A 25432-nucleotide genomic window follows, 5' to 3' on the forward strand; every position below is an offset into this window, starting at 1 on the left:
TCTCTTTGAAGTGTCCCTGGGGTATCATCACTTATGTTGCTGGTCCTCTCCCACAGCCGGTTTATGGTTATTCCATCAAAGCAGGGCATTCAGGGGACATGCTCTAGTCAGGGAAGATGCAACTTGTCCCTCCCTCTCATTTTCTCTGGTTGAGTTACCTGCGTGAAACCTTCAAATTGCCACTCAGGGTATAGACCTTTGAACTTCTCATTTGCCAGATCTGGGTTAGTCCCGCCCATTACCTAACATTAAAAAAAAAAAAAAAAAAACAGAAAACTCATTACACTGCACAACGTGTACATACAATAAGGCCTTTGTCCTTAAAAGAAAAACATAATTTTCAACAGAGTCGGCTCCCAGAAGCCAAGGGAGCTAACATCCAAAACCTAATATAAACACTGAGGCTTGTGTCCCGGTTTCGGAGTTAGGCTCAGTGAAGGGGGAGGGAATGATGGGAATGGCAGCCAAGGGGGTCCAAGGCATTTTTCACTGTGATTTTTGAAAACAGAACTGAGATAATCCTGGATCCTCCCCTCTCAGGCACCTCCTGCATTGTCGCCTACAAGGCAGCAAGGTATTTCTATAAGAGAGAATGTTTCTTTTGTCACAAGTAAAAGCAGGACTTAATGTCTATATGACTTTAGTTCTCAAATGGGAGTACATTCCTTTCAAAGGAAGAAAAAAAGTGTTTTTGCAATGATTATTTAGGATGTCTTTTATAGACGGGGTTGAACTTCTGTGACAAACTCACTGGGAGAATCCTGTTTTGGAACTTGAAGTTCCATTCTGGGGGGTAGCGATCCCAAGTGTTAACAACCCAAATTATAAACAGGAAACTCCAGCCTGACTCCCACTCAAGTCCCAAGGTTACGGACTTCTCGCTGAAGCTTTGGGGCTTCCAGAGATGAGGGGACAAGGTTCTTACACTTGAAGACCTCATCTCCTAAGATAAATCTGCCCAAGTTAACCACATACATTACTACACAGAACATGCTCTCAAAGAGAAGAGGCAGATTCTTAGAAGAGTTGATCAGACAGCGGGTCAAAAGCACACAACGCTCCATGAATGTGGAGGGTCTGCAAGTCCAAATCCAGTCACATCAGTTAATGCGGGATCACCTGCTACACCGTGAGCAGCCGGAGTGACTGGGGCTGGGCAGACAGCAGAGCTCTGCACGTTTCAAAAGCGGGAGAACTGCCTGGTGGTGCAGTGGTTAGGAATCTGTACTTTCACTACCGAGGGCATGGGTTCAAACCCTGGCTGGGGAACTAAAATCCCACAAGCCATGCCTCTCAACCAAAACTAAAAATTTAAGCATACAAAATTATCAGATTTTTTAAAAACATAAATAAATTTAATAAAAGGCAGAGGATTCTGAAGCATCAGTCTCAGTGGCTCCGTTCAGTGATTAGTTTTACATTTCTGCCTCCCACCTTCCACTTCCTCATTCAACGGCAGTGCCACAAAGGACAGGTCGGCCTCACTGTGAAAGCAAGGTTTCGATTAGCCATCAGGAGATGAACACTAAACAGGTAGACTTTTGAAAATGAGGAGCAGAGAAGCAGCCATCTTGCTAAGCCCCAAACATTTCCCAGGGGTTCTATCTTTTACAGAAAAGATAGCAGTCACCTCTACTAAAGTTCCATCATCTGCCCTGATAGAAGTTCAGAGTAAACACATCATGGGAACTGGCCATACACTAAAATAAAGGCAGTAGTCCAGTTAATCATTTCTTAGAAGATTTAGAAGCCTTGTAGTCATCTATTTAAGCACTTCTTAGAAGTCTGGGATAGGCAGCAATTGCATAGCGTTTAGATGGTGGCATGTGTGCGTGTGTACTAAGTCACTTCAGTCATGTCTGACTCTTTGCAAAACCATAGACTGTAGTAAGCCAAGCTCCTCTGTCCATGGGAATTCTCCAGGCAAGAATACTGGAGTGGGTTGCTGTGCCCTCCTCCAAGGGATCTTTCTCACCCAGGGATTGAACCCACTCATGTCTCTTACGTCTCCTGCATTGGCAGGCTGGGGCTATTATTTCAGAAGTGCTTACCACGTTTCCAGACCCTGTTTTAAGAATCTTGACTTAAGAGATGTTTAGACTCACAATTCTGACAAAAGCCCTATGATGAAAATAAAGATGTCAAGATACAGAAATATTAGGCAACTCACACAAAGCTGTACAACTATTAAAGGAGATATAGGAGTCACTACACTATCATTGCTAAAAAATATACTCACTAAGTATGTGCTAAAAACTGGTTTATAGCATACACTTTCACTGTCTTCTATTCAAGTTCTCGCTCTTAATAACAATAGTTCCACTTACACTGTTTACAAAGGTCTTTCACAAACACTAGTGCATTTAACCCATACACATCGTCTCAGTCAATGGCTACAGCCCACAGATGGGGTCTCCACTACGATTCCTCTTTAGAAATGAAGCCAAAGGGCAGACATACCACTGTGACTGGCTCAGTACCCACAGCTAAGGCTCAGGGAGACCAAGGTGGCTGCCCAGTTATGCACAGCTACAAGGTGGCCCTGGGGAGACTTGAACCCATAATTTAAGACATCAAGGCTGCCGTTCCACAGGTCTCCTTCAGTGATGAAACAGACATCAAAAATTTAGTGAAAAAAGAAAATATTTTTCCTGAAGATGTAACTAAAGGATTAAATTATATCATAATATTTTTAAAGCACCATTAACAGTTTCATAGAGCAAACTTGAAAGTTTATAATGGTAAGATTTTATGTTAGCCAACTTCTTTGATATTGTTGCTCTCATTCATAATAAGAAATGCCTCCATGTAGCTTTGTCCATTTTGCACGTAACTACAGAAACATTCCAAAGACACTTCCCAAGTCTATTATTTTTATTCATGAAATTAGTTTTGTTTGGGGACCTTTGAAAATGTCAAGTGGTATTTACTCACTTTTGCTGAGACCTTTACATTCAGAAAATGTGTGATTTTTGCACTAAATTTTCAAAATCCCTACAGCAATCTTAGTATTTCTCTCAAACCGGGTTCCACCAAATTCCATCTATGATCAATTTTATTCCATGGGAAAATGAGCGACAGGTCCTATGGACCTGGACACCATTGTGTTTGTTTCAAATAGTTCATGATGATGAGAAAGTTCCATCCTTGATGTTCTCCCAGAAGGTCCAGTCTAACTCTGAAAGATCTAATACCACTGATCTTCCTCTTCTTCAAACATCTGCCTTGGTCTGTACTTTGCTGGTTCTCCTTTTGTAACTATACCTCAGTCTCTGTTGTTGGCTTCTCCCTTCCTAACCTTCTTTTAAATATAGCCCTTCTTCTATTTACTATTATAGGCTAATTTCTTGAAATCTCAATTTAGACCCCTTCCAAAGACAAATAATTTATCCCCAAAGTTCTGAAATTTATTTCAGTGCAAACAGTTAACACATTGGTTTCTAGTCTTGATGTCTCTATTACTATCAAGATCCACATTTTGAAGAGCCTACTGCTGCTGCTGCTGCTGCTAAGTCGCTTCAGTTGTGTCCGACTCTGTGCGACCCCATAGACGGCAGCCCACCAGGCTCCCCCGTCCCTGGGATTCTCAAGGCAAGAACACTGGAGTGGGTTGCCATTTCCTTCTCCAATGCATGAAAGTGAAGAGTGAAAGTGAAGTCGACTAGGTTTTCCTAATTGGAAGGTCTTCAAGCCCACTTCAGTTCTAAACTTATTATCCCCCATCCACATCCATGACCTCTTCTCTTCCTACGTTGTGCATAACATTGGCTAGAATTCTCAAAATTCCCTTCAATCCACCCCATTTCTCATCTTTGCCATTTATTTTATTGCCAAGTTCTATCAACAGCTTCCTAGGTGTCACTAGCGGTAAAGAACCCACCTGCCAAAGCAGGAAACATAAGAGAATGTGGGTTCAATCCCTGGGTTGGGAAGATTCCCCTGGAGAGGGGAATGGCAATCCACTCCAGTATTCTTGCCTGGAGATTCCCATAGACAGAGGAGCCTTGTGGGCTACAGTCCACAGAGTCACAAAGAGTCAGACATGACTGAAGTGACTCAGCACATTAACTTGGGCTCTGAAACTCCTCTGCAAGTCTGCGGGTCCTGGCACAGGGGCACACTTGCTTTAAGGTGAGCCGTACAATTTTGATTGTTGTAGAAAATGTGTGCTACCACTGAGAATACATACTACCGTAATAGTATCTGTCAAACTAAATAATTTGCCAAATGGGTCAAGCAACAGTGCAGAGCAAGGCATCACTGTGGGCAGGAGGAGAGATGGCCTCAAAACGGAATTTTGAGAGTGAGGTCTGGAAGTAAACCATTCTATTCAAATAGCAGCACCGAGAGCTGCTCCAGACACACCAAGTGATGAGCAAAGTGACTGCCACAGAGACGCACTAGCACATCATCCCACTGTAATGACTACCGCATTTTAACTACTGTGTTTTTTCTGGTGCCTGTTGTCCAAACTCTGGCCTCTCCACACTCTACACAGCTCTCACAAAAGCTTCTAGAGGAATTTATACACAGCACAGCTTACTGTGTCATGTGGGTGAGCCAAAATATGAAATGGCTCCCACAACTCCACAAGTGGAACTGAGCTCCTTATTATTGCACTCAATGTCCTCCCCTCGATGCTTCTCACCAAGCCTTCTGACTCCAGCTTCCATCAGAGCTTTGGGTACACAGGGCACACTGGACTCCTCAGTCTTCACAATTCCCAAGCACACGCTCTTCTGTGCCTTTGCTCCAATCATGCTTTGCCCAGACTATCTTCTCTCTGCCCATCAAGGTCCCAGATAATCCAATCAGAATTCGTCTACAGTTCCCTTAGTACTTGGGTTTGAGCCTAGCAGAGTGTTTTTCTGGCACTTCTATAAAACTTATCCATGCCTGAGTTTTTCTTTTCCATTCCACTGTGGGCAGGAACCTGTACTATTGGTCTGCACCCCCCAAGGTGCCCAACCAGCACAATGCTTCAAACACAGAAAAGGCAAGAAAGGAACGGGAGAACGAAGTGTGAAGAGAAGGAAGAAAGAATAATATTACTGCATTTATAACCTGTTATCCCTAGCGCTTTGAGTGATGTTTTATAGAACTAGAACTGGGAATCAAGAGGTCTGAAAATATACACCCAGCTCATTTTGCTGATCTTAACTAAGTTCAACAAGCACACTTGACCTCTTGGTGCCATGAAAGGTGATGTTACTAGTATTCTTTTATAGCATAAAGGATTTAACAGACTATCAGTTGGACCCAAGTGCCATAGAAGAGGGTGCAAGAAACTGATATCTTTTGTTTATTCAATGAATTTGTATTAACTGGTTTATTTTCCATCGCTTTGTGTTGCCTGATTTTTCCTATGACGTCCTGTTCTCCTGCCCTCACTATATCTGAATCCTCATCTGGAGAAGGGCTCTCTTTCCCCAGCCCTTTCCCCACTTAAAACACAGTTTACTGGTGGCGCACAGTATGAAGACTGGTGCCTTGAAACGAAAAGAAAGCATGTTTAAAATGGGATGGGAATGGGGCAGGGGAGCACACAAGTAAGTAGGCAGCAAACCCTACTCAGGTCTGGAACAGGGTTGAGAGACTTGCACAAGGCGGTCCAGGAAAATCACCATGATGCCAGACCACTAGGCAGTTTTTCCAGAATTACAACGCTCCTGAGTCCCTACCCTATCCCTCTGCCAATAAAAGTACAAGTGAAGGTGACCCCACAGGCATAGAGATGTAAATATTCTGCAGAAAAACGAGGCCCCTCTTCCATGGAAAGTTTTTTTAGTGTTTAATGGAGAGCAAGGGGAAAACTTACAGCAGGGCTCACAGACCACTGGACCAATAAGAAAGCAGCTCAGATCAACCTAGTCCAAGTCTGGAGGGACAGAAAACCCCACAAAATGTTACTGACCTAGTCCTCTCCATTCATAACGATGGGTGGGCTTGGCATCATTATCCCTAGGTCTCTTCTCCATCAGCTTTCCTTCTCCTCCCTTTTCTTTCCTTCTTTTTTAATGAGCCCATAGGGTTTCTTTCTTTTTTTTTTAAAGAATATTTATTTATTTATTTGGCCGCACTGGGTCTCAGTTGAAGCACACGAGATCTTCGATCTTCCTTGCGGCATGCCAGCTCTTAGTTGCAGCATGTGGCATCTAGTTCCCTGACCAGGGATAGAACCTGGGCTCCCTACATTGGGAGCCCAGAGTCTAGTCATTGGACCACCAGTGAAGTTCTCCCTTTTCTCTCTTTTCTGATGAACATTTGCCTCTAATTCCATGTGAGGAAATAAGAATTTAAACATTAACATCATCATCAACAATAACAATAATGAATCGTTCTGACTTAATGCCAAGCTTTGGACCAAGTCTTAAATGTTCTATCTCATTTAGTTCTCACAGCAAGTCTATGAGTTTGTTAATGACAGCCACCCCACTCTACAGATAAGGAAACGGAGGCTTAGAAAGGTGAAAAAACTTTCCTGAGTTCACCAGCAGTAAGTGACTGAGCCAGGCTCCCCAGCTGGCTCAGTGGTAAGGAATCCACCTGCCAATGCAGAAGACAAGGGTTCAATTACTGGGTCGGGAAGATATCCAGGAGAAGAAAATGGCAACCCTTTCCTGTATTCTTGTCTGGGAAATCCCATGGACAGAAAAGCCTGGTGGGCTACAGCCCATGGGGTCGCAAAAGAGTTGGACATCACTTAGCAATTAAACAACAAGAGAGCCAGTATTGGAACCCAGGCCTGTCTGATGCCAGGGCTAAAGCACTTTGCCAAAATGATATGATACGAGCCAATAGCTGCCTGCACTGCATCTTCCTCTGAAGGGCCCTCCAAGCCCAGACTTGGTTTGTGTTATAAGACAAAATCACTCTAACTACTCCCTAGAGTGAGCCTATGTCAGCTTTGCAGAGGTTGAGATAACTCTCTGAAGCCCTTGGAGGGATCTGTAGACATTTGGAAATAGTAAACAACATGCAAAAGCAAGTTGGTTTAGCAGAGAAAACACTGTTTTCACATCACAGGTCTGTTTCTTAGTAACTATATAACTTCAGGGCATTTGCTCCACTTCCATAAGCCTCAAGAAAGCGCTAATGATAATAATCGTCTATGAGCTGGTATTGGCAAATTTATCAGTAAAATGCTGTAAATTAGTTCAGTTCAGTCGCTCAGTCGTGTCAGACTCTTTGCAACCCCCTGGACTGCAGCACACCAGGCTTCCCTGTCCATCAACAACTCCTGGAGCTTGCTGACTCATGTCCATAGAGTTGGTGATGCCATCCAACCATCTCATCCTCTGTCATCCCCTTCTCCTCCTGCCTTCAATCTCTCCCAGTATCAGGGTCGCATCAGGTAGCCAAAGTATTGCAGTTTCGGCTTCAGCATCAGTCCTTCCAATGAATATTTAAGATTGATTTCCTTTAGGATGGACTGGTTGGATCTCCTTGCAGTTCAGGGGACTCTCAAGAGTCTTCTCTAACTAAATTAGTTACCCTTTCCTAAAACTCTATTGAATACCTTATTCTATGGGAAGGCAATTGGTCATACCACCTTCTAAACAGAGTATAAATAAAAATAAATAAATATATTAACACATAAATAAATAAACCCTGATCATTGTCTTAGTGAGCATCCAATATCCAGTCTAAAAATGAAAAAAAATAATTTTCAAAAAATTGTAGCAACCTATTCATATGTGCATGTATGGAGCATAGCTCTCTGAACACATCAAGACTACTTTATATTTCCCCTGCCTCCCTCCTTCCTTCACCCTCCCCATTCTCCCTCTCTCCACCTCTCTCTTTCTCTTTCTCTCTCTCTCTCACACACACACACACACACGCAGACATACATGAATTGAATCCTGATGCACTGCTGTCTCCCTCATCCTCAAACACGTGCCTTACACTTGTTCAGTTAATAGATAACTATTCTCCAGCCAGTTAATTTGAACAATAAAAAACATGAAGCTTTTATAGAGATAAAGTACCCTGGAAAATCAAAGATGCTGGTAGCTACTTGTTTAGTGACAGAGGATTCTGTGATTAAAAGTAGAAGACAGCAGACAAAGCCCCCTCTGTTTGCACCCCTTGGTTGGCTCCAAGCAAGGTGGAGCCCCACTTCTTGTAACACCAAATTTCACGTTGTTTTTTATGAACAGAGGGTCCATTTCTAAATTGCACCTCTGGATTTAAAAGAGGAAATTTAAACCTCAGAATAATGTTTTTTGCTGAACAAAATGTATGCCAAACTAAGCTCGGACTGACTTCTGTTTTCTGAGTCCCAGCCTCCCAAGTTTTCTCAGGTTTCCAGTACTGGGCCGAACTCACTGGCTTTTGCCATTCCCTTCTATGTTATGGTTAGGTGCAAAAGGGGTGAGAAGCAGGGGTACCACATCCTCAGGTTCACTGCATAGATTTGGGGATGCCCAAAAGATCCAGAGGACCACTTTCGATTCATCAGTTGAGACGGGCTGGCTCCTATCAGCTGTACTTCACGTAAGGCACCAATGTTTTTCTAGGCATTACGGGAAAAATAATTCTAGCAAGAAAGGGAAAAAACACCACACAAAACAGCAATAAGTCTGGCCTTCCTTCCCCAGCCCCACAAAAGACCATTTTGTAAGACGAGGAAAAGCTGTGCTTTGCTTTCTAACTGAACAATGAAGCGCTTGCATCTTTAATCCAAACTGTCTACCGCTTCCCTAGATTTCAGGACAATAGTCCAACTTCTCACCTTCCCCCTTGAACAGTTGAACCCACACACTTTAAAATAATATCCATCAGCAGCTGACAAACTGGTTATTCTTGGACCACAACTGATGCTGGCAAGAGGAGGTCCAGGCAGACAAGGATAAATGAGAATAAAATTATTCAGTTCTGCTCGCCGTGGCCACTGCATCAGCTGTCATCCTCAAAATTCCCACAGAAATGAGTTCATTCCACCTTTGAAACATTTCGGAGCTTAAAAGTTTAAATCAGGCCAAGTTGATTCTGTGGGATTTTTCTAGCTTTTACACTGTAATTATATGCAGGACTTTGTGCCACCTATTTCCTCTCAACTGTAACATTTTACGTCTTTTTTAAGCATATGTTGAGGTTAGCTTTTTTTTTAGTACATGTTATGAAATAAGATATGAGCTTATACTCAGCTTTAGGTAGCTTTCTGCCAAAAGGCTGGACCAACACAAACTATATATGACTATTTTCTTTATCCAAAGTACAGTTTTGACTATTACATACCCTCTTAACATACATACATAAAACTAGCTCACAACGAAAGCTCCCTGCAGGTCAACTGAAATCATAACGAGATTTTCCTTTCATATAATGTGATTAACAAATGTTAGCTAACTGGATTCCTAAAAGACTCAAAAGAAAAAAGCAAAATAACTCAAGCAATGCCAAAAAGTCAAATAACTCAACAATCTACTTTTTTCCTTGCTTTTTCACATCTTTAACTTAGAAAATAGCCTGTTTCACTTGACTATAGGAATGTGCTCTAGAGGCAGGTGAGAGTGAGTTCCAGCTCCACTATTTACTAAAATATGACCTTTACAAGCTACTAAATCCTCTAGCCTCAGTTTCCTCATCTGTAAAATGGGGGGAGGGGGTAAAAATCTTCAAAAAATTTTTGTGAAGATTAAATGAAACGCAGTCTTCGATAAGTGCCAGCAAATGAAGTATTTCATAAGTGTTAGTTGTTATTTCTGACATTATCTGTTTGCTAAATAAGCCTACCTTCCAGCCTAAATATAAAATTGTCAACTAGCCTCACGGTAAGCTAGGTGCTTCGAAATTCATATACTGCAGTTGGTCCCTTGGAAACTTACAAATAAAGAAACAGTTGCCCATCTAGCCTTACTCAACTTTATCAAGTACTACAACTGTTTGGGAAACAATAATGACTATGACAACTTGGGCCCCATAATCCTAAACCCCTGCAAAAGTCATGGCAACATATCACTGAACCTTTCAGCTAGGGGGAACTTTGAGGCATCTTCTGAAAAGCTAGTGAGTCAGAATGCGAGTCTCAACTTTATGTGTTTGGAAAGGATTTCTGATAGCTCTCATGAAGGCAGATACCTCCAAATGTTACTCAAAGATATAAATGAACCTACCACCCTTCTGAACACAATCAATATAAATATCACTCCAGAATTCCAACCAACGCATCTTTTTTCTTCAGATTCATTCTTTACCTTCAAAACAGCAAGGTCTTATTAGCAGTAAGCTGTACTTTCGGGGAAAGGCACTATTTCCACCAGGGCAAGAGTACCAAAAAAGGGAAATGCTGTATTGAGAATTTTCATACTATTTTGAAAAAGTTTGCAAAACCCAAACTCTGTGTTTAAACATTATAAATGTAACAATATTGCTGAGGAGAAAAACAATATTTTTGCATATGGAGTTCCAAATTTATTTAAATATTACCCCATTTTCTGACATCTTACAAGATCAAGATAAAATAATTCACTAACACTATGTAGATAGGAGAAATAAAGAAATCATCTTTCTGCCGCCACCACACACACACTCACACAGAGGCACACACACTACATTTGTAAATACACAATTGAGCCAAAATTTAATGCAAAGCTCCTTTTCAACAGGTCCTTTGGTGAAAGATCATTCATTAACAAGGCAGCTCATAAACACAAACCTAATTGTCCCTCTCTCAGCTCTCTTTTGTTAAAGCAGCAACACTTATCATCTCTGGAAATGGAATGCATTTTTACCTCTATTTCTGCTGATTTCCTTAGTCTTCAGAACCTGATAATCATTTGATACAGACATTCACCTTCACCCATTTATCATTTCACAACATTGACCTCATCTATTGTCGTGAAAAACTTCGGGTAGTTTAAACCCAGATGGCTTGGCTTTCCCCTAAACAGAGAAAATTCCCTTCTCTGGTTGCATACAGCATGTTGATCTGATAACAAGCAGTCATCTATCATTTGGGGGCTTTGCATTTGACTTTGACTGCCTTAATGTATTTCCAACAGGGTTTTGTGATGTGTAGTTTTTAATCAAGTTTTGCCAAAAGTGATTGGCATGTAAAACACTTTTAAACAAAAATGTTCTTTGTGAGTCGCTATTTCAGCTCAGAAATTCTTATTCATATAATTTAATCTCCCCCATGTGGTTACTTATTAGATCTTATCATTTACTATAAAGCTAAAATAAACTGAAACAAATCATTTTTTTAATCTACCAGCCACTGCTCGTGTTAACTAAGCAGCTGACAGCCAAGTGTCATCCTCTACTAAGGACAGAATATCCTTTCTGACTCATGGCTTCCAAATCAGATATATAAAGATTGTTTTTGAGAGCTTAGGATATAAGAGGCAAAAAAACTCAAGATCTTGTCCCCATGTTTGTGCTTTGTGACTCTAACCTCTCTTTCCCCTTGTCACATACCTTATCCCAGACCTTTATACCTAAATGTTATCATTTTGACACTGAGCTCAGACAATAGAATCAGAGCAGAAAGTTTGGTGGCACCTATGATTTGGTGGCAATAGCCATTCCCGGCAGCAGAAGGGCAAGTGGTAATTACCACTGAGGTGATGCTATACCAAGTCCATCTGAAGTTTACATCTGCAACCTGATGTCAAAGATAAACATCTCCAGCCTGATGAAACAGAAATTGCCAAAGTCCATAAAACTTGGAAATTCAATGGAATTCAATTCACCAGCCATCTGTGGTTTTGTAATGACCAAAAGCAATTTTTAAGATCTGGTCATAAAATTACAGCGAAAGGATTCACCTTGCAGAGGGAGCAATTGATTTCCCATTACCTGATCTCCATACTCACCATGCAGACACACATTATACAAGGGTTGTCCGTGATAAATGGAATCTGGAGGACTTCACCTTCATTTTCACATTTTGCAACAGAACCTAAAGGGAAAAAAAGTTATTTAAATTTAGCTGCATGGCCTTCTTACAAAAATAGAATTTTTATAATAATACTTTTTGAGAAAACTATATCCAAATTTCAAAAATCCCTAATGAGTTTTAAATAATCAAATTCACCCCAAAAAGTCCCCCTGAAAAAAACATACTTTAAATAATTTTATTAGAACAAGTTTTTTTAAAAGCCTGTGCTACATAGATATATTTTCTGCTCTCAGATGGTTGGTTTAAGCACAATTCCAAGTATTTGATTGGATCTTTAATAATACCCTTCCTTTATAAAACCATTTTAACTAAACAAACACTCCCATAAGCAAAAAATTCAAATTGGCCATTAAGGTAGATTTTAAATTTGAACAGAATTCAGGACTGTGGCAATAAACAGGCCTTTATATGAATCTGCCTCATATTGTGTTGAATTGAAATTACTTTTCGAAATACAATCTTCTTTCCTCTTTTCTTAGAAATAGACTCAATATTTTCTTTTCTGCACCAGGTGTCAGTAAAGTATGTCCTTCAGAATAGCAGCTGAGGTCTTCACCTGCCTGAAAGCATATAATTATTATATCCTGCTATTATTACCCTTTTAAAATATGATAGTTGCTTTAAATCCAGGTCTGGAGGGCGGGTGCTTTAAAGATCACTACCAGTAAAGAAGCTATATTGGAACCTTATAGAGTGAGGCAGGCCTATGGGTGGAAAACGATGCAGTTTTTTTTTTTTTCCCCTTTAATTGCATACGGGAGAAGAGATAAAACTAAAGGTTGAAGAAAACTAAAGATAATAAAGGAACTTTTCAAATCCAAATAGAAGAATTTCCGTTATCACTACAGTATTAATGTCAACAGCCTGCCCGCTCTCCACTCCTTAGCCTACTCACTGCTTTCCCACCCCTTAACTCCGAAGGGCTTCCTTCATCCCCATGTGCCAGCGAGGAGCAGGCTCCAAGGTGCTCGTTCCCCACCCTCCCGTCCCCGGGGCCAGTCAGCGCCTTCTCTCCCAGGTACCAAGCCAGCGTCTGGGAGGGTCGGTCCCTCCCGACCCCTCCCCTACCTGTCAAGAAGGAAGAAGCCAGAGACATGGGGACCCCCGAGCAATTGAGCAGCAGCAAGACGCAGCAGGTAATCCCGGGCGAGCGCCGGCAGGGACGCTCAGCCAGAGCCCTGACGCCGGAGAACCAGAGCATCGTCACCTGGAGGGAATCCCGGGCGACTGCAGGTCCCGCGCCGCCGCCTGTGCTCCGCTACCGCCGCTCGCAGTCCAAAAGGGCTCTCAGCCGGCGAGTCGGGAGACAGTCCGCGAAGGAGGGAGGCGGGCGCCCGGGAGCCTGGGGCGGGGGAAAGGTGGGGGGTGGGGGGGGGGGTGGAGGTTGGCGGGGGGAGAGGCGGGAGAGCGAGGCGAGGGGTGGGGGGCGCCCAGGGAGGAGGGGTCCTGCGGCCAGGCTCCTCCAATGCGGCTTTTTTTTTTTTTTTTAAAGGAGTTGTTCGCAGCGGTTTAGTCGTCGGCTCCTCCACGCCAGAGAGGGGGCCAGGAGGAGGGGGTATCGGAACTGCGGGAGATAGGCAGAGAGGAGTGGCTGCGCTGCCCGCTGCGCACCGCTGCTCCGCCGCCGCCGCCGCCGCCGCCGCCGGGGCTGCAGCGACTGCCCCGGGGCGCGCCGCTGCTGCAGCTGCCGCGTCCTCCACTTCTGCACTCCCACCTCCTACCCGCCCAGCCGGCTCTCCACTCGGTCCGCTCGCACGCTCGCTCCGGCGCGGGAGACCAGGGCGCACCGAGCGCCTCGGGGAACCCGCTGGGGGCGCCCGGACGCAAGAAGGGTAGTGGAAGCCTCGCGCTGGGCGCCTGTCTCCGCCGGGGGTCCAGCCAGCTCCCCCAGACCCTCGAGGGAGGCCGCTTGCCCCGGGGCACGGATCGGAGCCGGGCAGGCGTGTCTCCACCACCCGGAGTGCGCAGCGCCTCCTCCCTTTCCCGGGGGGCGGGTGGGGAGGGATTCCTCCCCTTACGGGGGATGCCGCGCCAACCCTGCTCCTTCTCCTGTGCTCCAGCCCTAGGAAGGAGGAGAATATGGGACGCAGGGCGCTCCACCACCGCGGCTCGTTCCCTGATGCCCCAGCTTTGGGAAGGAGTGATAAACCCAGCGCCTGGGACGGGGTGGGGGTGCGGGCAACTTTTCACTCTGCTTTGCCTTCCTTTGGCTGGGGCACGACGGCCGACCGTCCCTGAGAGGACAGAGGGGCGAGGGGCCTTCGAGATCACTGCTCAGTGCTGCTGTGTCTGTGCGTCGTGACCCTGGGGAAGACGGAATTTGAAACGACACGCAAGGTCGATTAATACACGCACAGAGGCGAACTCTTTTCGCCGTTAAAAAAGAGGAACAGTGGTTCCATGACTCCTCCCATCCAACCTCGGGCGAACCGGGGCAGGGAGGTGCTGTTTGACTAATCATTCATTCACCCGAAAAAGAGGGAGGGACCCGCGCGGCGGCTAATCTCTGGCCGCGGCGTTCTCGGGAGCTTGGAGTTGTCGCTTCAGCAGCCCTGGGTGTCAAAGAGTCCGACCCTACCTACCGCCCAGGGATGATCCCGGCCAGATCACGGCCTCTCTCTCGAGCCGTGGCCCACTCTGCCCAAAGGAGGATATGCAATGGAGGAGAGAGTTTTTGTAACCAAATGGGAATTAGGGGACGCTTGGCAAGTATTGGGACCTGATGATCAGCTGTCTTCCGCGCTCACGTGGGTCCCCGGCTTCCTCTCCCTAAGAATGGAAATGGGGGCCCCTCACGCGGGTCCTCCTGGTGGGTCGGCCGGGGCCGATCCGAAAGGCAATCACGGACTAGCCAAGCACGTTTCTCAGCAGGACGCATCTAACAATTTCTGGGCAACGTGGGGATTGTCTGTAGTCACAGAAACTATACCTTTGCAAATATATTCGTCTGTTTGCCGACACATTTTGTACAGTTTCCTCTTAAGCTCTACCCCCTTTGGAGTGGGGGGAATGGGGCTGTTTATTTGTTTTTATTTTTTCGAGTCGTTGGAGGCTTCACTTAAGGCTGCAGTGCCCACATCCAGGCACGCCGGGGAGCCTATAGGAGCGTTGCTGTTAAACGGAAAAAATAAGAGAGAGTAAAGCTGTCATTAGCCTAACACGCTCCATTTCCCTCTCAAAACAGATTTTTAGTGTAAAACTCAAATTAAAAGAGAAGAAAGATGACGTGTGGTTGCTTTTTTCCCCAAAAATAACCACCATGGCCAGGCAGCTCCTTGAAAATCAGCGTTTAGTGTATTTACTAACGATAAAGAGAACATGCAAAAAAAAAAAAAAGAAAAGAAAAAAGAAATCTCTAAACCTAGTCTGATCTCCTATATACTTTTTGATCTATAGTGACCAATCAAAAAATAAAAGAAAAACTTTTATGACTACAGATAAGTACAGTCAGTTGAAACTCTACCCTATAAAGATTCTCTTTGCACGGGGCTTTTATATAAACTTGTTAAGCATAACTTAATGAAGGAATAATGGGTAGGCTGAGAGACCTTTCATTGCCCTAGATTTCAGCAGTAGACCTGGATAAATTCACCTTAGAGGATTGCAGAACTTTTGAAGAGTGCCTTCCCTGACATCCTCAAGGGTTTGCAGAACAAAAGTCTTTATGGTGGAATCTGTGGCATTTCTCAAACTAGGTGCTTTGGGGTATACTGGAACTTCCCCTATAGGTTCAAATGCAAAAACCACCTGGAAAGCATTTTCATCTGCCTGGAAGTTTACCAATGGGAAAGATGTACAGAAGCCTGTCCCTTCTTCCTGTTTGTTTATCAGCTGCCACCAGTGATTTCCCTGATGCCTTCTGGATAAGTGGGCTCTACTTCTAGAAGAGCATCCTTCTCCCCAAAGGGCTTATCAGTCCTCCACTGCTGCTGCCACCATCCCTTCAACTGACAGTCTGTCAGCTGCCAGTGGCCTCTGTCTACACAAACACAAGATATTCTGGGGTCAAAAAAAAGAAAAAAGTATGCAAGAAAAAGCGTATGGATCTGCCTTTACCTTTAAAGTTAAGGCCCCCCCCCACCTTGTGTTCAGTCAGGTCCGACTCTTTTTGACCCTGTGGACTGTAAGCCACCAGGCTCCTCTGTCCCTGGGGTTTTCCAGGCAAGAACACAGGAGCAGGTTGCCATTTCCTTTTCTAGGGGATCTTCCTGATCCAGGGATTGAATCGGCATCTCTTGCAACTTCTGCCTTAGCAGGCAGATGCCATACCGTTGGGTCACCTGGGAAGCCAATAATGTTAAGGGTGATACCATCCAAACCCCCAAAAGCTCTTGACTGAAATCAAATGGAGAGCAAATCTGTCTTTGGCTCTGTTGGTGACATTTTTCAGTGTAAGAGGGGTAATGGATCCCAAAGATCATTCATTACCTATGGATAATAAGGACCTGTTCCACTATCAGCCAGAAAAGGCTCTATCTCATCTTCTTTAAAATAAAAAATATAACCTAATCAGACTAAAAGGGAACCAGGCCTGTGGTAGGAGAAATTCTCTTCATCTCCCGGTAAAACAATGATGTTGAATCTGCACTGAAAAACCCAACTAAATATACCAGTTAATAACAGTATATTCAAAGTTACTTCAAGAGAAATTACAGCAACCCAGTTTCCTAAAAATAAATAGACCTTTCAAAAGCAGCAGGGTAAAGGAATTGTGATATTATCCACTAGGGAGGGCCGAAAGTATTCCATAACGGTGTGAGTTTTGTTCTATGATAGGCACCAGGCATGGCATTTTAGACTTAAGGATAAGGGATGATGTTGCCTTGGAGCTTATAGTCTAGGAGGTGAGATAAAGCATGTTTATGAATGAATGCAGTAATGGGAGAAAATTATTGCAAATGAAGCAACTGACAAAGGATTAATCTCCAAAATATACAAACAGCTCCTGCAGCTGAATATTAGGAAAACAAACAATCCTATCAGAAAGAAGGCAGAAGACCTAAACAGACATTTCTCCAAAGAAGATATACAGATGACCAATAAACGCATGAAAAGATGCTCAATGTCCCTCATTATTAGAGAAATGTGAATCAAAACTGCAATGAGGTATCACCACACACTGGTCAGAATGGCCATCATCAAAAAGTCTACCAACAATAAATGCTGGAGAGGATATGGAGAAAAGGGAACCCTCTTGCACTGTTGTGGGAATGTAAATTGATACAGCCACTAAAGAACAGTACAGAGATTCCTTAAAAGCCTAGGAATAAAACTACCATAATGACCTGGCAATCCTACTACTGGGAAAATACCCTAAAAAAACCATAATTCAAAAAGACACATGTACCCCAATGTTCATTGCAGCACTATTTACAATTACCAGGGGCATGAACGTTTAAAGAAAGAAGAGACTTAGCTTCATGGAGGAGGTGGCACAGGAGCTGAGACTTGAAAAGCAGAAGCTTCAGTAGATAGAAAGACCATCCAGGAGCTGCAGAGTAACAGCAGGGAGACAGGAGATTCATAAAGAGAATGGGGAACAGTCATAATTGGCTCTGTCAGCTGAGCAGAGCTCTGGGAAAGCTTGATCATGAGAGATGTATGAGCAGCGCTTGGATCCATCTGAGATGAGCAACAGGATGTTTACCGTGGAGTAAGTGCCTACCTCTTAGAAACAATCAGACTACATTTCTTTAGAATGCGAAGTATTTCTGCAGATGTATTCATCAATCTGCACATGTATTCATTATTAATCTCATACTGGAGAGCACCATTTCCACCTCCATCTGTTCGAAAGGGTTTGGGTGATGGAATAAGTAATACATCATGAATCAGTTTCTTAATATCAATGGCTATATGATTCTTCTTGGGATGAAAGTAGAAATGATGCTTTTGACATTTTTTTTTAAGCACTAGATATCTTAGAGATCATATTAACCAACTTCCTGCCTTTTCCCTTTGAGAATGAGAATTCTGAAGACTAAGAGGAAAATGGCTTGCCCTAAGTCACACAGCTAGTTAATGGCATAGCCCATTTAAACAGAGTTCCTCTGGCTTCCTGATCATGATGCTTCCTATTACAAGTGTTCTGCCTTCTTGAGTCAGAAGAAAATAGGAAAGGACCACTGGATTAAATGTGATACAAATTAAGTTATAGAGTTGGCACAGTTGGTACTCATATGTCTATTGAACTGAACTGCTACCACTGATACAAGTTGGAAGACCAAGTGAAACAGACCAATGCTTCACTCACTGGTTGAAAGATGATTTTATTCTTAGGTCACCAGGCTAAAATGTTAAACTGTGCTGTCTTCTGGGCTTTGCTGCTGGTTTTCTCGGTTTCTGGTCCTTCAGACAGGAGAGGGTACCATTGACCCTGATGAGAAATCCTCTAGATTCTGCCAGATAGGTCTAAATAATGTCATTCCAAAGTCAGAGGCTCTGAAGTTGCTTTTTTGTGGAGGTGAGGGAAGTGGGGGCAATGACAAAAGCATCATTCTAGTGATATAGGCCTATTTTATTTAAATGATTTTTATTAAAATTGAATCAAGTCACTAACCTGATCTTTTCCTTACTAATCATTTTCTCTACTGTTTTCCTTGGTGGAGCAAACAGTAAAGAATTGGCCTGCAATTCAGGAGACCTGGGTTCGATCCCTAAGTCAGGAAGAAGGGAATAGCTATCCACTTCAGTATTCTTAGCTGGAGAATCCCATGGTTGGAGGAGCCTAGCAGGAAGTATAGTTCACGAGGTTATAAAGAGTTGGACAAAACTGATCAACAAATACAGACACACACATGCAATCATTTTCTCTTTTGTTTGTAACCTCAAGGCTCTTTTCATAAGACTGTACTCGCTGAAGAGTTTATTCATTTTTAAAGCAGGGCATTTTAATAAAGATGGTGGGACCAGACATTTTTAGACACAGTTGCATTGGAATAATAAAATGTTTTTTTTTTCATTTTTATTTAATATTGTAATAAATCCCCTTCACGTCCCTGACCCTCACCCACCTTGATCTCACTCCAATTCCTGCCTCAAGGATGATGGTACATCACGAGAGATGGGGTGAGTTTTGCCTGTTTCACATAGTGCTTGTTCATTTAAATACCCATGAGCCAAAACAGCCACAGTGGAGTGCCATAAATTCTCCAGTTCTACAATTAAAACAAAAGCAATGATTTTTCAAAGATGCTTTTTAATTTTCATCAGCATCTAAATTACTTAATAAAGAAATTATTTTTATATTGGAAGCTATAAAAATCAGATACCAATTTCACCCCACTGCTGCTGCTGCTGCTAAGTCGAATCAGTCGTGTCCGACTCTGTGCGACCCCATAGACGGCAGCCCGCCAGGCTCCACCATCCCTGGGATTCTTCACTTAAGAACACTGGAGTGGGTTGCCATTTCCTTCTCCAATGCATGAAAGTGAAAAGGGAAAGTGAAGTCGCTCATTCGTGTCTGACTCTTCGAGACCCCATGGACTGCAGCCCACCAGGCTCTTCTGTCCATGGGGTTTTCCAGGCAAGAGTACTGGAGTGGGGTGCCAGTGCCTTCTCCATTTCACCCCACTAGGTAGGCACAAATGTTTGCTCGTTAACAGAGAATGATCCTTGAGAATGGATTCTCATCTCTACATTTCATCTGGGAAGTAACTCCCCAAACCAAATTAACCTCATCACCATCTTCATTGGCACTAAAGCTGTAGCCTTATAGGTCTATCTGAAGTAGGGGATAGTTGAAGGAATCTCACACAAGCCCAAGGCACCAGAATATTAAGCTAACGCCTTAAGCCTATTGCTCTAGGTTTTACCATCTCTACTACAAGACTTTAAATGGGTCTCGTTTGAAGTAGATAAAAATAAAGCCATGAAACTCACCACTATCTCTGAATTATTATTCAAGATTATTTACAGGCTCAGAGAGAAACTGTTTAACATTACCTAACTAAGGATGTATATCCCAAGATGCTAGTTAACATGTGTGGAGACTCTGGGCAGAGAATCCTGGCTGTCCCCCAATGTCCCCGTTCTTTCTCAGTACTGAGCCCCTAATTTGTGTAGTGTGTATGACTTATCAGCAATAAACACCATTTTTCCCAGCTTCTCTGAGATAGGAGTGATCCCATGACTAACTGGCAGGCAAAGGAGTGGAAATGGAAAATATCTTTAAAGTAGAGATGTATACCTCCTTCTTCCCTTTCCCCTTCTGATGGCTGGAATAGAAACAGAAATAATGCTGCTGGAGCAGCAACTACGTTGTTCCAGGAAAAGACCTTAGGAGGAAACCTTTAGGGACATGGTAGAGCTAGAAGAGAGAAGGTTAGACTCTGATACCATGAAATGCAGTACGAACCCTGAGCTGACTACCTCTGACTTTCAGTGCCTGTCTTGTTTCAGCCCTTGGTATTTTTTTTCCCCTTGTTATTTTCAACTAAATATAAAATCTTCTGAAATAATTAGGCTCAAAGACAAAATGTCCAACAAAAAACTAAATATGTTAATTAATTAGTTAATACTTGTGTTGAATCACTTTCAGAAAATGAGTAAATTTAGGATTTCAATCACCTGTGTAGTCCCTGTTTATACTTGCCTTATCAGTTTTAGGAAATTTGGGGAAACTTATACTATTTTTTCTTTGAAAAAGCAATCTTAAAGTATTTGTACACTCATGTTCACAGCTGTGTTAGTCACAATAGCCAAAAGGCAGAAGTATCTCAATTGTTCATTAATTGATACATGGATAAGCAAAATGTGGTGTTACATACAGTGGAATATTACTTACACTTAGAAAGGAAGGAAATGCTGACACAGGCTACAACATAGTTAAATCTTGAGGACATTATGCTAAGTGAAATAAGTCAGTTGCGAAAGATAGATACCATACAGTCTACTTTATATGAGGTTCCTAGAGTAGTAAAATTTATAGAGACAGAAAGAGTGGCAGTTGTCAGGTGGCTGGGGGATGGGGGGAATGGAGAGTTATTGTTTAATGGTATAGTTTTAGTTTTGCAAGATGAAGAGAATTTTGGAGATAGGTTGCACACCAATGTGAATGTACTTAACACTAATGAACTGTATCCTTAAAGATGATCAAGATGATAAATGTTATACATATATTATGACAATTTTTAATGATTAAAAAAAAAAAACTTTTACATTTTCTTCATCATTACCAAATTAACATAACTTTGGCCCCCCAAGTAGGAAATACAGATTAGCAAAGAAAGAAAAAATTATGCTGTTTGATAACCTTATTACAGTGCCTGGCTCTGCACTAAGCAGTTTACATAGATTACCTCATTCATTTCACCCAACAAGTTTCTGAGCCCAGTGCTGTCTTTATTAGCCTCATTTCATATCTGAGTAAAATTAAGTACAAAAGATTAAGTAAATTGTTCACAATAGGGGGTTGGTTGAACTAGAATCAAGGTCCAGGTTGTCTGACTCTGGAAATTATGTTTCTGTGGGTTATGCTGTTGTGAATATTTTTGTCTCTAATTATTCTTTGGCAGCATCATTTTAAATGATTATATAATATTCTATTTTATGAAAGTGTCACAATTTTCTTCAACAGTCTCTCATCTAAATTGTTCCCTGATTTTACTACTCTAAGAGATGCTTTAGTGAACATACTTTTACTATTCATTTTCATTTCCTGGAGGATAAATTTATTAATTGGCAGACCAAAGATATATGCATTAAAGCTTATGAATCATAATTTTATACATTTTAATCAAAGATTATTTTCCATTTTAGCCTTAAAATTTTTATACACCAGTCTGAAATACTTGCTCAAAAAGAAAGCCAGCTGTTAGGAGCTCTAAGCTAGTTCTGAGAATGATCTTAATAAAGTTTTGTAGATGCAGGAGATATACAATTAATTTAAGGCTTGTTAGAAATGAAGCACATTCCACTGACTTTCTAGACTTCTTTGATTATGAGGTGTAAGTATTTATTTAGGGAAATCTTAAAGCAAACAATAGTGACTTATTTGACTGCTATGAGCCTCACGCATAATATCAACTGCCTGTGAGCTGGAAGATAATAATCAGTTCCCTCCAGGCTTTCCCGGGATCTCTTCCTATATGCAGTTTCTTTCAACTTGAATTCTCAGTGGCTTTTCTTTCCCTAAACCATAGTTTCTAGTACCTCCCATCAGAAAGATAGTAATCATATTAATGAACAACCTCAGTGTCTCCCAGAAGGCAGCAAAATTAAAGATTCAAGTGCCCAAGATTTAACTCATCAAAACTTTCCCTTCAACTCTAGCTTAATTTATAGTAGTTTGCTACCAATGAGATTAGTTATTGGTCATTGCAGAATGAACAAAGCTAATTTCACTAATGTGGGTAGCATTCAAAGGCAATTCTTTGAAACTAATCCAATCACCTAATATGTAGTCCTAGTTCTGCCACTCGACATTCTAATCATTGAGGCCAATTAATTAACTTTGTGAGGCTTGGTTTCCCCCATCTAATAAGAGGGTGAAATAGCATCACCTCTGCCTGCTTCTCAGGGTTGGATATGAAATCATTTCATAAAGTGCTGCATAGAAAGGTAACTGAAAACTAGAGATTTTAGATATGGAAAGGCTGTCAGAAAACATCTAATTCTACTCTCTCAAACAAATATACGAATTCTTCATCTGGAGTTCAAATAAAGTAACTTGTCCAAAGTTGTGATGGGTGGAATTTTTTTCCTGAAAAGCAAGTACCTTCTTTGGGAAATATTCCTCAAAATATATGGTTTAACTAAACTTTAAAATAATGATAACCCCCTCCCCCACAAATCCCACCCACCCACAAACACACATACTTCCAGCAAACAGGAAGATCGTGTGGTCAAGACTGGACCAATTGTAATCTCTATCTCTCTGACCACATTTTTTTTGGTCCAGGGTTGAAAAAAATGACCCCAGCTCTTCTCTTGGATTTTTCAAACTTAAATTGCAGGAACAGTACCTTTTCCTCTCTGCCCGAAGCCTGCAACACGGTTGCCCTGAGCAGAAGCTGGTCACCACAGATATTATTGGCAATAATTTGAGTACATAGTTAATTCACCAATACCTAGGTAATACAGCATCTTCTATAAGCAATGTCTCAACCTAAAGAACTAAAACTAAAATAAAATTTGGGGCATTAGAGTGGGAACTGCAAAGGAGGAAAGAACTAGCTTTGCTGAAGCCCTGAGTTCACGGGAAGTAGATAGCAGCAGCCTGTTTCCCTACCCTGGAGCCCACTCTTATCTTCACAATCCCGTGTCAGTCTTTGCTATGTTAGCCTAGCAATCAATCTTAAGGCCTACATGTCAGTAAATGCACATTTTTGACAAATTCCAATGTACCTACTTTGTTCCCATCAAAGTTTCCATACTTTCTTTCATTTTCTTCTTATTAAAGTTGCCATAATTTCTACTACTCTAATATGAGACATTCTGTTCTTTCAGGCATATAAGGCAATCATTTACATTTAACTATCTAAGTATATATATTTTATTTGTGTAAATAGGAAGGCATGGGGGGAGAACTCAATGCCTTTCTTGCATATTTTAATTGATGTCGGGGGAAAAAAATCAATTTCAAACAGAAGATCTCATTTCATTGCATTTCTCATCCCCAATGAGGTGTATGATGGAAATGATTGCTGGACATTAGCTATTGCAATACTAACAGATGCCGTTCGATGCACCCTAGACAAAACAAAGAAGTAAATGACACTCTATTTATGGGTCAGTTTATTCTTTACTGCTATAAATAGCTTGTCCTTTGAGCATTATCATGGGTGTTTACTCTGTATCACATGTGAGTGTGTTACTTTTTGCCCTTCAACATCTGGAAATTCTGATAAGCATAAGCATAAATGGACCTCCAGATTTGAGAGACAGGAGGAGGTGCTCCTTGGTTTTTCAGTGGGTCTCTGGGCCCACTCCCTGCTCTATACATCCATACAGTCAATTCCGTAGATGGCAAAAGAGTCACATTGGAAAACCTAAGTAAGTGGAAAGCTTAATTTTAACAAGTTTAACAAGTTTTTTTCTTATGTTAGTATCATCATTACTCTCCCTTAGAGTTTGGAAAATAATTCCTGTAGTGCTTAAATTTCTCTTTGGTTGAAGATGAAATCTCTTTAAGTCACAGAGTTTCTAAAGATAAATACCTTATAATCCAGCCTGGGTAAAGGAATAGAACATTCTGGTAAGTTCATTGTTCTAGTTGAGAAAGTACTTTATTTTATTTTTGATAAAGCATTTTAGATGAAACAGTTTACTGATTCTCAAAGCACTAAGAAACAATAAAATATAAGCAATGCGCAAGTAAGTAAAATTTCATTTGGTTAGTCAAAAAGCTCATTGGCCAACCTAACATTTTGATGATTCAAAAGAAGATCTTTAAGATCTTCAAATTCCTTTGAAACTCAAAGTGTGCTTGCTGAACCAGCAGCCTCCACATCACCTAGGAGCTTGTTAGAGATGCACAACCTGAGACCCCCATTCCAGGTCCACTGAGTCAGAATCTGCATTTCAACAAGGTCCCCAGGGGACTAGCATGCACAATAAAGTCTGAGAAGCGCTGTAATGCCACTGGATAGTCAATTTAAACATGACTTTGGTAGTGTACAAAGAGCATAAATGTGCTCAAATGTCGGTTCATTACTAGAAAAATTGAGTTGGTAAGACAAGGCAGGACACTTTGTTCTGTAGTTTAGTCCACATTATAAATTCATTCAGGTTGGCTCAGATAAATAGACATAATTTACAAATGGACAAAGATTTAAGTTGTGGTGATAAAGTCCTTACTTACGCGAGAATTTCTGCTCTAGCATCTTCATTTGAAGAGTTCTGGTTTTCAAATCTCAAGGTAAGCACCATTTGCCATGTGCAAACAGAAACTTTTGTGACTGTTGATCCTGTTTGTTCAACTCAGTTGTGTGCGCTTTTATACTTGGGAAAGATGCAAAAATAATTTGTCAGCTAGCGTGTTATAACACATATGGACTTTGGAATGGGAGTGGCACAGGTCATAATCAATTTTGTATGGGATTCCTTAACCTGCCTTGAAAGTGGCATAATACTAGTGATGCCATCTTTTGTTTGGATCAAGTGCAATTTCACGTGCCAAGCCATTAACCAGTGCCTGACACGTGGTGCTACATCAAAGTGACATTTCTACATTTCCATGTGGGAAGCTCTCTCTGATTTTATCTTTTATATCCCCCCCTTGGGGAAATAGTATTTAGAAATATCTCCTAGAATTTTTATGTCTAGGGCTAAAATCATTTAAAACCTGTAGGAGAGAGGAGCTAATGAAGGCTAATGAGGTTACCCTTCCGGCGCACAATCAGCTCCCTGCCGCCCAGGAGCCTTCGGGGCTGCGCGCCCTGCCTCGCAGGCCCTGTAGGTGGCAGCACTGAGGCTACCGGCGAGCGCACCCCTGGATGCTGCATTTACGGTGGCCGCCGCGACCCTGAGTGAGGTTAAGCCCCCGTCATCTGTTCGAAAGGACAAGGAGTTTGCTCCCACGCA

The 25432-nt window shown here is 42.1% G+C and overlaps 1 protein-coding gene across 2 annotated transcripts in view; it reads right to left on the reverse strand.

The window, feature by feature from the left end:
- The window catches only part of BMPER (BMP binding endothelial regulator), a 252643-nt gene extending 239397 nt beyond the window's left edge, over positions 1 to 13246 (reverse strand). Inside the window, exons 1-2 of one of the 2 annotated variants that reach the window (XM_061414163.1) lie at positions 12977 to 13246; positions 11823 to 11908 (exon numbers count right to left, since the gene is read on the reverse strand). In XM_061414163.1, coding sequence (XP_061270147.1) covers positions 11823 to 11908; positions 12977 to 13109 — 219 coding nt within the window. In that variant the 5' untranslated portion in view covers positions 13110 to 13246. The remainder of the gene's footprint in view (positions 1 to 11822; positions 11909 to 12976) is intronic. The other variant, XM_061414164.1, reaches the window with a different exon arrangement.
- Between the last annotated feature and the right edge of the window lie 12186 nt (positions 13247 to 25432).

Source organism: Bos javanicus, chromosome 4 (genome assembly GCF_032452875.1).
Source record: "Bos javanicus breed banteng chromosome 4, ARS-OSU_banteng_1.0, whole genome shotgun sequence".
Taxonomy (NCBI): Eukaryota; Metazoa; Chordata; class Mammalia; order Artiodactyla; family Bovidae; genus Bos; species Bos javanicus.